Source organism: Juglans microcarpa x Juglans regia, chromosome 7S (genome assembly GCF_004785595.1).
Source record: "Juglans microcarpa x Juglans regia isolate MS1-56 chromosome 7S, Jm3101_v1.0, whole genome shotgun sequence".
NCBI classification, from domain to species: Eukaryota; Viridiplantae; Streptophyta; class Magnoliopsida; order Fagales; family Juglandaceae; genus Juglans; species Juglans microcarpa x Juglans regia.
The window spans coordinates 1,485,059-1,497,521 of NC_054607.1; the positions used below are offsets into that span (position 1 = coordinate 1,485,059).

General features: G+C 34.6%; 2 protein-coding genes across 10 annotated transcripts; one reads left to right on the plus strand and one right to left on the minus strand.

Moving 5' to 3' along the window:
• Positions 1 to 55: 55 nt before the first annotated feature.
• Positions 56 to 3,021, minus strand: LOC121241202 (phosphatidylinositol N-acetylglucosaminyltransferase subunit P-like). The gene is made up of 5 exons (XM_041138880.1): positions 2,830 to 3,021; positions 1,780 to 2,035; positions 875 to 947; positions 487 to 605; positions 56 to 314 (listed from the first exon to the last, which is right to left on the minus strand). The coding sequence occupies exons 2-5, from the start codon at positions 1,964 to 1,966 to the stop codon at positions 190 to 192; spliced, it is 504 nt and encodes a 167-aa protein (XP_040994814.1). The 5' UTR covers positions 1,967 to 2,035; positions 2,830 to 3,021; the 3' UTR covers positions 56 to 189.
• A 2,758-nt stretch (positions 3,022 to 5,779) lies between these two features.
• Positions 5,780 to 12,151, plus strand: LOC121241303 (UMP-CMP kinase 3-like). Of its 9 annotated transcripts, XR_005935700.1 has the most exons (12): positions 5,781 to 5,936; positions 6,471 to 6,578; positions 7,635 to 7,699; positions 7,776 to 7,827; positions 8,679 to 8,796; positions 9,045 to 9,201; positions 9,367 to 9,447; positions 9,554 to 9,661; positions 9,760 to 9,831; positions 10,179 to 10,323; positions 10,862 to 10,913; positions 11,953 to 12,151. XR_005935700.1 is itself a non-coding variant. In XM_041139019.1 (11 exons), the coding sequence occupies exons 3-10, from the start codon at positions 7,670 to 7,672 to the stop codon at positions 10,868 to 10,870; spliced, it is 627 nt and encodes a 208-aa protein (XP_040994953.1). In that variant the 5' UTR covers positions 5,781 to 5,936; positions 6,471 to 6,578; positions 7,635 to 7,669; the 3' UTR covers positions 10,871 to 10,913; positions 11,953 to 12,151. The 9 variants fall into 9 exon arrangements, 8 of the variants coding, with proteins under 8 accessions (XP_040994947.1, XP_040994953.1, XP_040994948.1 ...); XM_041139019.1 differs by lacking the exon at positions 10,179 to 10,323; XM_041139014.1 differs by lacking the exons at positions 10,179 to 10,323; positions 10,862 to 10,913; positions 11,953 to 12,151 and adding an exon at positions 7,143 to 7,212 and having other exon boundaries at positions 9,760 to 10,023.
• The last annotated feature ends 312 nt before the right edge of the window (positions 12,152 to 12,463 follow it).

A 12,463-nucleotide genomic window follows, 5' to 3' on the forward strand; every position in this document is an offset into this window, starting at 1 on the left:
GGTTTATTATAAAATGAGTTGTAAAAGAGTTGTAGATGTATCATCACTCAAACTCAGACCATGATCACCTTTCATGACAGATTGACTAGTATACTTCTCAATGATCTATCTCCTCAACAGAAGAATAGTACACATTTCTCAGTCAAAATGTAATATAGATGCCCAACAGCCCTAGTCGAGTATGGAATGTCAATTTACACTGTTAAACATGAGATCATTAATTTTATGGATGCCAATATCAGAAATTGGCTGAATGGGCTGATCATCTCCATCCATTGAAGGTATGCGGCTCGATGGTTCTCGACTGAATTCATCTGGAGAAGTGATGAGCACAAGGTTAACAGACTTGAAAGAAGCACGCATCTTTCATGATCAAAATAAATAGTTAAAAACAGAAGCAAAATGGGTTGACACAATTATATCATTGTCTTCATAAACCTCAAGATCTTCAATTATATTTTGTAATGAAGGTTAGTCGATGCTTACCATAGATTGAGTTTAAGGAAGCTGGGGAAGGAGTCAAGATGAAGTTAAGACCAACATAAAATCCCAAAGCTAATACTACTGTCACCATTACATAAACAGGCACCGCCAATGCCCAATACCTGAAATACGTAACATAAGTATGGCTTTCCCATAAATTAAAAATTAAAAAATAAGAAACTATAGAGCTATTCCAAGGGGGTAACTGGAGAAAATATTTTAATTTCTAAATTTGATCTACAAATACTATTCAAGTCTGATTGAGGAGACCATACACAACTAAGCTCTACTGAGATCTAGGTTCCCTCTCACCCGAGTCATTTCTCAACAGGAAATGTGCCTAAAAGAATTCTAGGCTGAAAAACAAAGCATAGAAACCAATGTTAGATACCTGCTGGGGTAGTAGAAGATTCCAATAGAATGTAGCCAAGCCTCTGGAACATATGCCCATACCAGGAAAATAACTGCTCACAGCAAAAGAGGTGTAAGAAAATCCACAAAGCCCCAGTGATGCTAGTAATCCCAAAACTTCGGCCTAGATCTATCTATGACACCCTAGCCATTTATGGACAGGGAAAAAGCACTTATAATGCCAAACAACAGGTACGCCAGCATTTGATACCTTGTCAAACAAAAAAGTAGAACAAGATTGATGACACCATACCTACTATCACTATGTCTAGATAAACAAAGTGGCTCTAGATTCCAAATATTCCTTCAACCTTCTCACATTATTTATTTAAACTCATAAGTTACTAGCAAAGCATAAAGAATATTCAAGCAAAGGACAAGTGAATAAATTGATGAAAAATAGAGCTACAAGATGAAGCTGTCCGAGAAAAAAAAATAGATTTTTTATATGCGGAAGAAATAATGTAGACGTGGCAATGTTCCTTTGGTATAAAGATGCATTTCCTTTTTGCCAGCATGACATGTTTATGATCCTTGTTTCTACTAAGATGCACGCAACGTTATAAGGTCAAGCTGATTTCAAGCATAGCATTGTATGCATCGATTGAAACATTTTGAAGTATCTCAGGCATATTCCTGAGATATTTCAGTGCAAAATAACTTTAACACAACCAAGTCTGAACATGAGGTAAAAAGTGTGAGATATATGAAGTGGACCTGTAGAGACAACAGTACTTATGGAACCTACAAACCCAAAGATAAATTGATTGAAACATTTTGAAGTATCTCAGGCATATTCCAGAGATATTTCAGTGTGAAAGAATGAGGCAACTTCAACACAACCAAGTCTAAACATGAAGTAAAAAGTGCAATGTTGAAGTGAACCTGTAGCAACAACAGTAGTTATGGAACCTACGAATCCATAAACTTCTGACGGCTTGGGACCATGCTCTCCAGACACTCCAAACCCAGAATCCCTCTCATCCGCATCCAGAAATGAAACAGTTGCCCTCCTTTTCTTTGACAGACTGAGAATTCTTCTAGGACTATTGACAGAATGAGGCTCTTCCATGGCTTGCCCTATTATATACCTAACAATTCAGCACACTCAAGGTTGCATCTCTGAATGCCAAAATCCCCACTGGAAGCGAGTGAAGACAACAATAGCAGTGAAATCAGAACAGACACCATAACCCCCTTTCAAAGACTATCATAACTCTTGAAGGTTTAAAAAATATAGAAATCTTTTTGTAGTTAATTGCAATCTGGTCATCTAAATTCAAAGTAGCATGCTAACTATATTAACGTTTCACATGTGCACACATTCCACCCACAGGTGTCTGTAGCCGGTGGAGACTACATCCACCATGGGTGCCAATGGTACGGGTCCAAATCCTATTCTTTCACACAAGCGCACACAGAATCAACAGGAAGATCAGGGGATTGATAAAAAAAATCATATAAACTATAAGGCATTGCATGCAGAGCGATGAAGAGAGAGAATGACAGAACCCCTTTAATACAAACAACATTGACACACATTCGCATAATACAAGAAAAAAAGGGCCAAAGTCAATCCTGATGAACATAATACCAATATATGAGGTTAGAGGCAATAGAAAGGGAACACATCTTTGCATTTACTTTGCTTCCATTAGTTTCTTTTCTTTTATTCTTTTGTTCTTGTGAGGTACAAATGGTCAATGGATTGAACTAACAGAATAAAACATTTACACAAACAAGTTGTAGGCATATTATTGTGACACAGCATCTGATCTCAGATAAATAAATCAAGCAATTTAGAACTCACGAAAAAAGAAGTGCATAAATTTTGTTTGTGTGAATAGAAAGGGTAAACTATAGAAAAGGAAGTTGATTTCAATCATTCTATGAGATTCAAACGGAAATAATGGCACTAGAAGATAGAAAACTTACCATGAATCGGTCGAGGGATGACGATGGGAAGGAGAGAACGATGAGGGTTTGGTTCCTCTTGAGTGGAAACTGATAAACGACTTGATAGTTCTGTCAACTGTCAAGGCAAGAATAATCGACGCAACATCCGAAGAGTGTCTTTACAGGTACCTTTAGTGACGAATGTTGCTTATCCATCACTGAAAAACTTCTGACAGCGACCATTGTCAAGTTCGCCTCAATATCCTATACAACTTTTATTTATTTTTTTACTACTCATTTTACCATCAATCAATTATTATTTTTCGCATTGTGGATGAAGAAGAACTAAAATATAGCTTCTCTTTTGCATTTTTATCACATAGAATTGTATTATGGTATCATGGATCACCATGAAATCCTTTGAACTTTAAAAATAATGAGAAGTGATAAAATCACAAAAATATATGGAAAAAAAAACCTATAAATTGACATAATTTCATACGATACATTAAATTTACTTTACAATATAACATACCATATTAAATTACGTCAGTTTATGAAATTATTTTTATAAGATCTCTGTATAATTAAAATATCTCTCTAAAATAATAATAACCAAAAACTTTATTCATTTCCAGCACAAGGACATATGAATTTCAAACATGCTAATTAATTATTATTAGCACATTAAAGTTTTATTCATTTTTTACCTTTATTTGTTCTCAAATCTTTTTTGATAAGTAAGAAACTTGATTGATCGAATGAAACTAGGCAAAGCTTATATACACCGGAAGTATACAAAATATACACCTAATTATATTCTAAAAAGTTGAAAAGAAAGCAAAAACTCATGAATATTCCGTCCCTTTAAAACTATTCTCGAATCTTCATGCCAATACATGCCATGTGATAGAGATAGAATAACAATTCTCATTCATTAGTTTTTGAGGATCCACTGTCTATGTTTTGACAGTCTTCATACTTAATCCAAGTCCTTGTGCAATTGAATGATGTCAAGTTGCATTTACTTGTTCAGTTTTGATGCTGAAAATATTAAAAATTGACATCTATTAATGGTAGTAGAATATATTCATCTAGATTTTGTTTGAAAAACAAAAAAAATATAAATTGCATTTTATATTCTAAACTATTAAAATTAAACTAATAAAAAATACAAATTTATATCATCTGTAGAATATACGGCAGTCAAAATTATGCCATGTCATATATTTTTCATCAATTTTAATGGTCATAATTGAACATTTATGTATAGGATTTAATAGTTTGGGGGTTGAAGTGTAAGGGATGAGATAAGATAAGATGAAAGCTGAATAAAATATTATTTTTTAATATTATTATTTGTTAAAATTTAAAAAAGTTGAATTATTTTTTTATTTTGTTTGAAAGTTTGAGAAAATTATAATGATTAGATGAGATAAGATGAGATGTCTGTAAAAACAAAACAAACCAGGTCTAAAACTAGGAGTGTAACCGGTCTGGTCCGATTCGATTTTGGATATTTACCGGTTCCGGTCCGGTTTAGTTTGATTTTCCGATTTTAATAGTATTAGTACTAGGGTATAAAATGTAATTAATATACTAATATACATTAGTATACTAATTAATTTAAGTGAAATATAATTAATATACTAATGTATATTAGTATTACTAATGTATTATATATTTATCAAAAAGAATATATTAAGAATTTATTAGGCCGTAAAATGTTATTAATATATATATTTTACGTTTAAAGTATATGATCAAATATATTTTCATGTTTAAGATTAAAATTTTATATTATAAATTATAATAATATTATCTTATATATAATTATAATTTATATTATTATATATTATATATAAAATTATATATAATATTAAAAAATTAATTTAAAATATATAATATAATGAACCAGTTTGATCCTAAAAAGTATAGAATCGGAACCGGACTGGTATCGGCCAATTTTAAAACTAAGGGAACTGGTCCTGAATCAGACAGTTCTAAAACCGGAGCCGGTCGCCAGATTTCCGATTTTTTGGTTAATTTTTACACCCCAACCTAAAACTATGATAACTAGTGCACATAAACATTTTTTATTTTTTCTTTGTGCAAAAGAACATTCACTTGGGCAACTGTTTCACTTGAAATCTATGGTCCCTTGCATGGTGTCTCAGATTCCAAAGTAGACCAACTTCCACCGTTTATTAGAGAGATAACAGTCATATTCCAATTTTTATCAACAGGGAATTAAATTCTGGTTCCTTAGGAATTTAGCATTTCAACATGAAGATTGGGATTCTTTGTAACATAGACTCCGCATCAGATGTATAATACTCCCTTCGTGTATAAGAAAGTGAGAAATGAGATTTCACATAATTATGGTGAAGGCAATTTTCTAGCAGATGCTTTAAGCTGTATTTGGTAGGTGAAGTCTAAGATTACTTCACTATTATTTATAAATAGTTTATTTATTATTATTATTTATTAATTTTTTATTATTATTTACAGATCATCCGAGATAATCTCAATATCTAAACGTAACCTTAGTAATCATGGTGTATGTGCGAAGATTCTAGAATATGGTCAAAAACTCGGCCATGTTTGAAAAGTGAGATGAGTTGAGAACATCTCAGCTCATATCATAACTTTTTTTTCTAAATATCACTCAAACACAAATATTTTTTAATTTCAAAATTTTAATTTGTTTATCTAATCATTATAATTTTTTTAAACTTTTAAACAAAATAAAAAATAAAACAATATTAGAGGGCCACTTAGCATGTACCGCTGGATAACTTTTTAATATTAATTTTAAAAGAGTTTTAAATACATATTTATAAATCAGTAAATAATTTTTTAATTATAGAAATTACTAAAATTATTGATATAAAAAATTGAAGGAAAAAGAAATGGGATGTTTGTCCGTGGGAATTACCGTTACGTAAAGTGCTTATTTATGCTTTCACATTATAAAATTCCCAACCTGTCCTTACCGCAGCGATCAAAACGCTCGCTCCAACAGGTACCGACACCGTATATTTAAGGGTGCTCCGCGAAGCCTTCCTCGCATCCCTGTTTTCCTCTGTTTTCCCGTACTCTACACTATCTCAGTCTCAGATCTCGCTTTCTCTCCCTCTCAAAGGGTAAGGATCTGAATGTCTTCCCTTTTGATTTGCTTGAACTCTGCAATGTCGAGTTTATTCGTAGGCGCTTACTTTTGGTTGAGTTTTTGATCTTGTGTTTTCTATGATGATTTTGTGTTTCTGCTTGGATCTTTGATTTATCTCCCGTTTGGTTTCCGAGGAAACAGGGCGAAAAGAAATGGAACTTTGAAAAACTTTTCAAGTTGACTTACTGGTTGCTAAAAACCGGAGCATTATGAATGGTGGATCTGTGGAGATTTGAAAGAGTGCTTGTTTTGAATGGAATGATCTGAATTCATTCTTTTGATAAATTGGAAGATCTAAGTTCATGCAGGAAACGTGTGGATCAAAGAGGTTTTCTTTTTACTATTTGGACATGCTCGTTTTACAATGAAGAAGCGCGCTAATATTTTATTTACATGTATATTTTTTAAATTGGATCGGAGAAAATCCGTTAATTTATCTGTTTGTGTGCACTTTACTCTTGCATTTCGATTGGACGTTCAATTCTTCAAAGAGAAAATCTTCTAGCAGGAAGCAGTCTTACGGGTCAAATAATATCCTTCAATGGTGTCTTGACACGTAGGCCACCCATGAGACTTTCCCAAATTGGAAAGGAAACGCCACACGCACACGCGAAAGGTAATCCCTACCCATCAGTCCTCTCCTAAGCTCCTTGCACTCGACCCCCTCTCCTCACCTTCTCTCCCATCGACCGTAAAGCCCCTACCCACCCCGTGTTCCTCTCTCCCATCGGCCACCGGGAACCTCGACTACCCCATCTCTCCTCGACGCCTCGATCCCGTGAATTTTGGTAAGCAATATGTGCTATCTAGGTAGGTGTAGATTCAGTAGATGTTTAAGTTTACACAAATCAACGAGGGAGATGAAATAAATCTACCATTTCAAGAGGGAAGGGACTCGGCGGGCAGAATACTTCGATTGTGTGACACAATGGAGGAGTTCGGTAGGACTCGACGGCAAGAGGACAGGGACTCGGTAGGAGCTCGACGGCGTCTGGCAGCGGCCGGCGGCAGGGAAATTTTGGTACCAGATGAGTGAAGGGAAAAACAGTAGATGAAATTCGTAGCCTTCACACTTTGATTTGTCCGTAACAATCCATGTGACCGATCTCATTTCTTTAACTTGTCATGCGCTAACGTGGCGTGTTTGGATTGGTGGGTGTTAACGGACTACAATACCCGGTCTGTTCCAAAGAGGAACTTTTCTTCAAATAGCCGAGAAGCGGAGAAGGTTACAAAACGCTGAAAAACTCATTAGTACACTAACACCTACTTGCACACACCCCCAGATATATAAGTTAAAAGTAGTTTTTTTTTTTTTTTTTTTTTTTTTTTTTTTTATGTATTTAGAAAAGAAGACACTTATAATTGGCTATTTTTTTTTTATTAGTTGTATTTTTCTTGATCATACTTCGAAACAATTTGATGATACAAATATACAATTTGATGATACAAATATGCATGTACGCACGTACATGCATAGTGAAGGTAGAGACATGAACAGGAATATTTGTAGGTATGGACGTATTTATCTGCACATACGTGCGCAATGCAAAAGAGGATAGAGAATAATTGTAGTTTATTGTGACATTTGTAACAGTATTACGGTAAAAGAAAATAGATATTGTTACATTTGTGTATTTGTTTATTTGATTGTAGCACTGGTTTAATGCAGATAGCATATTCAAAATAAATTAGACGTTGGTGCTCATGGGAATCGTTGGCGAGGCTGCAAACAAGGTATATATAATCTTATTTTAGTATTGGGGTATATATGGTTTTACTGATATTACATAACAAGTTTATTTGGCTGCAGGAGACTAACAGAAGCGTATCTGAGAAGAAGCCTACAGTTGTTTTTGTTCTAGGTCAGCACCTTGCTCGTATTTACTTATTGATCTTCCATACAGTTAAATCACACTCAAAGAAAACCATTAATATATTTAAATCGGTCCTTAGATGAACTTAGGACCTCACCCTTCACCCTTCACCCTTCTTATGGAAGCAAGAACTGCCGTTCGAGCCAGACTTTGTCGTATTGTTATAATTACATCTACAAATATATTTACTTTGGTATTATGAAGTGCCTCTCCTTCACATGTTGTCCACTTTGAGATGGTTTTTGAACTTGGAGGCATGCCTCTTGTACACTTGCCTTGCTTACAGTGGGAACCATTGCTTTTCTTGGCTAGAAAAGGGAGTGAGAACTGGGTTTCCCACCTTTTGAAAGAATAATTTTATCCTGTTTACTTTTGAGAATTTAGAAATTTTTTAGATTATTGTGATAACTACAAATAACCATTATGCTAAGATTTAGACTTTTATAATGACAATAATTCTCAACCTCATGGTTGGTGAAGATTGATTAGTCAATTGTTAGATCAATTAGATATGTGAAACCCTCTTGTTTTATCCAAACCTTAATTATTTTGTCCTCCTTTTCTTTCGTTCTTTTTTTATAAGTAAAATAAAACTCTAGTGAAACAAGTAAATAGGTGTTGTCCTCATTTCCTACTGCCAATGAGTCCTAAAATAATGCTAATGGATAAAAGGCAGCCACAACCACTGGGGCCAGGTTTTAGTTCCTTTTATTATATTTGTTACTTTTGTCCGTTCGGTTTTAATGCTAATATCTCAGCCAGTGGCCTTTCTTCCATCTATTCGACAAAATTCTTGCAGACCTTTCTAAGTTGATTTCTTGATTTTTTTGACTGGCCAGGTGGCCCAGGTAGTGGAAAAGGTACCCAATGTGCGAATATTGTTCAACACTTCGGTTATACCCATCTCAGTGCTGGTGATCTTCTCCGAGCAGAAAGCAACTCTGGTTCTGAAAATGGGTACAATTTATATTAATTACTATCTGTTTAAAGTTTAAACTATCAACATTAGATTTGTTGTCCCTTGACTGACCATCAAATGAACAACTTTATGTTTAGCAGATTAACATCACATGTAAAGAAAGATACAGAAACCTTTAGTCTAGGCATGTAGTTATATGGTGTGATCTCTTTACCTTTAAAAGTTGTACACTACTGAGAATTATTGTCAGGAAATGATTTGTTATTTTTGCGCGGCTGGTCTACAGCACTATGATTCAGAACATGATGAAAGAAGGAAAGATCGTTCCCTCGGAGGTAACTATTAAGCTTCTCCAACGTGCAATGACAGAAAGTGGTAATGACAGATTTCTTATTGACGGTTTTCCTCGTAATGAGGAAAATCGAGCAGCATTTGAGGATATTGTAAGTTCTTTGCACTCTCTTTTCTTTTCTTTATTGGATTTTGCTATTTGTATCTGTCTGTTTGGAGTAGTTGTCTCTGAATAGACCATGTAGTTTATATTTACATGAAGCTAATATTTCATGATGCCTTCTTTTTAAGTGCTGTAATATCTGATGGTTATGCAGACAAAAATTGAGCCAGCTTTTGTCCTATTTTTCGATTGTTCTGAGGAAGAGATGGAGAGGCGTATTTTGAATAGAAACCAGGTTTGACAATCTCTCTCTCTCTCTCTCTCTCTCTTTGGGTTAACGTCCTTCCTCTCTTAATAAAGATATATTTTTTCCATTCCTATTCTTTTTATGTGTAATGAAGGGAAGGGAAGATGATAACATTGAAACAATTAGGAAGCGCTTTAAGGTTTTCTCGGAGTCTAGTCTCCCTGTGATTGACCATTACAAGTCAAGGGGAAAAGTTCGACAGGTAAGTTTTTCTTTATTTTCTAACTTCAGTATTTATAATTTGTGGGTAAATTTTATTGAACATTTATCCTATTACTGATTTTGTGCTTTCATCCCCAGATTGATGCTGGAAGGCCAGTTGAAGAGGTTTTTGAGTCTGTTAAAGCTGTATTTACCTCAAAAAATGAGAAGGTAAAGCACCATAGTTGTGCTTGGTGGAAATTTAATCAACATGGTCTCTGTTTTGGAAGAAACAGAATATCTGGAAAGAGAGTTAAATGATGTTGAATGGATGGAGCTGTATTGTCTCAATAATCACATCAGTGTGCCTTTGTATAGATATTATGGAAATGAATGGCCAATATGAGGCGAATTTAGCTTTAATGGAAGCTTATATTTTTTTATATTGAAGTTTGCATAAAAGATCAATGGTTGATAATTTTCGCATTTCATAGAATTTAGAAAATACGGGAAAATAGGATTTTTTCAAGAACAATTATGATCTCTAACTTATCTAATTGAGAAGATATTGTGGAAAGCTGTTCGATTGGGTTTGAGGTTGGAACACCAATGCATTATAAGAATTTGGGGTTAGCACCAGTCTTGCAATAAAGTTGCAATTTTCAATCATTTGTCACTCATGAAGTTGTGAACTATGCAACTGGATAGTGTAATGCTCAACAAGTAAGTGCAACTGGATAGTGTATGCTCAACAAATAAGTTGGATATTTCAGTCCTTTTTTATTATTGGCACCAGGTGTTCAAGAACTTAGTCCCGACTAATCTTAGGGGTGCACAAGTCTCAACAAGGAGTTTCTCGCCAGTGCACCTCGGTTAAATTCAAGGGGAAGTACCTCAGTCCAATAGCCCCTAGAAATTATTTGCACCCAAGAGGATTTGAACCTTAGACCTAGAGGGAGCATGCCACCAAAACCAAGGCCTTTACCACTTGTGCCAACCCTTAGGGTATTATATTTCAGTACTTCCAGGAGACAAAATTCATGAACCACATCTTTATCCAAGTTCTATTTGTTTATTTTTCAAATTTTATACTTAGCATTCTGACCAAGCCACTGCACTCTGTCTGTCATTGCGGTTCACCACTACATGAACTGCATAAAAATAAGTTTGAAGTTCTATCTTCTTTTTTGCATTAATGGAACACCAACATACAGTCGATTTCGGTGTACATTTTCTCATATTGATGTTGTGGTGTTTGCAGGCTGACTGAGCACTACATATCCACCTGATATTCAAGTATCGTATCTATTGAGGTAAAACTTAAGATTCCTAGACGTGTATTTGATGACATAGTGCTGCTTTGTAATTTTATGGTCACCTCAAAGAGAGAATTTGGTTCGTTTTGTGCCTCGTTAACAGGGGCAGACCTACACTTTTGAAATATCATGAAATTCTTGGTTCTGCCCCTGTTCATTGGTTTCATATTCCATTTTGATACCAAGAATCTGAGATATGCCACTGAAATTAGAAGTCAATCGTAGTTTTGAAGGCTATTTTTAGATAATCAATGATAAAGAATACATTCTGAGCCGTCCACTCTGATTATGGTTTTCTTCTTCTAGGTAGATCGGGAGAAAAAAAAATTTCTTATCAACCTTAAGTCAAGACTTTCTTTCCTCTTCCGTATCTTTTTTATTCCCACAGTTCTGTGCACCAAAGCAGATTCAGCAGTGTGTTAACTTTAAGCTGCCTCGCTTTTTAAAAACCTGGTGAAGAGTAGTGATGAATATTTTGGTGTGACCTTTTTTATACCAAGCTGGAAAAAGCAATATGTCTCTTTAATGGACTCTTTGCACAATGTATGAGAAACGACCTGATCACATCTGAAGCCATGCACGCACACACGGCCGTGTGAAACTTGGATTGAGCTGAGATCAACTCGGTTCAGTCTAATTTTAAACTGAATCTAACATCCAAATACCCAACTCTCAAATCATTAAACTCATCTCAACTCAAAATCTCTTTACATGTGGGACCAATAATTTTTTTCAACTCAATACCTCTTTAGACTCGGGACTCATAACCTTTTTCAAATTCTCATAAATATATCTAAACTCATCTTAAGTGGGTCTCACAAAACTCATTCCACTATCTCAACTCACTACTATTCATAAAGAATTCAACTCATTTTAACTCAGCTCAACATCCAAATGGGGCTAAGTTCAAAGTCCATGGAACACTGCCGTGCTCGTGAATTTTCAATTTTTCAATTCGATGACGAAGTGAATTTTAAAATTGTACTTCTGAATGTGCAGCTTGCTGATTACTTACTATATCGTTATTCTCCTTCAGGTTCTGTATTTTGGCTGCGTATCCTTGTACCCTGCGAAGGATGATATATCTCTCCCATTTTTTTTTCCCTAATATAGAAGGTTGTATTTTATGCCTTTGAGTGTATACCTCCATTTTTCTTCTCTTTTGATTGTATTTCTCTGTAATGACATCAAATAATAATTGTAATAGCAATAAGGATCCTTTTTTCTGTCTCTAACCATTATCTCTTCTTTTCTCCTTTGCTTGAATCACGCATTAAAAAGGAGTTAAAAGTTTCTAAAGGATCAGTCCGCACGGTTTTGTGGGCCAATTGTATATTGGAAGTTACTTTACTGTTTATTTAGCAATTTCTAAGGGTGGATTAATCATTCTTTAGCATTTTCCACGGATTAAATTCAAATATGCTGGAAGTATGTACTGAGAACACCCAACTAGAGGGATGAAGAGAAAGAACACTTTCATGGAACATAAAGAGTTAGAAGGAATGGAAGCTATTTTTTGTAGGCTGCCATCTAAACATAAATAAAGA

Coding starts and splice junctions, on each gene's coding strand:
- LOC121241202 (XM_041138880.1), bottom strand. CDS start 1,966: ATGGAAGAGCCTCATTCTGTCAATAGTCCTAGAAGAATTCTCAGTCTG. Junction 948..1,779: donor AACTACTGTTGTTGCTACAG/GTTCACTTCAAC, acceptor TGCTGTGAGCAG/TTATTTTCCTGGTATGGGCA. Junction 606..874: donor ATCTTCTACTACCCCAGCAG/GTATCTAACATT, acceptor TACGTATTTCAG/GTATTGGGCATTGGCGGTGC.
- LOC121241303 (XM_041139013.1), top strand. CDS start 7,670: ATGGGAATCGTTGGCGAGGCTGCAAACAAG. Junction 8,797..9,044: donor AACTCTGGTTCTGAAAATGG/GTACAATTTATA, acceptor GCTGGTCTACAG/CACTATGATTCAGAACATGA. Junction 9,662..9,759: donor CAAGGGGAAAAGTTCGACAG/GTAAGTTTTTCT, acceptor TTTCATCCCCAG/ATTGATGCTGGAAGGCCAGT.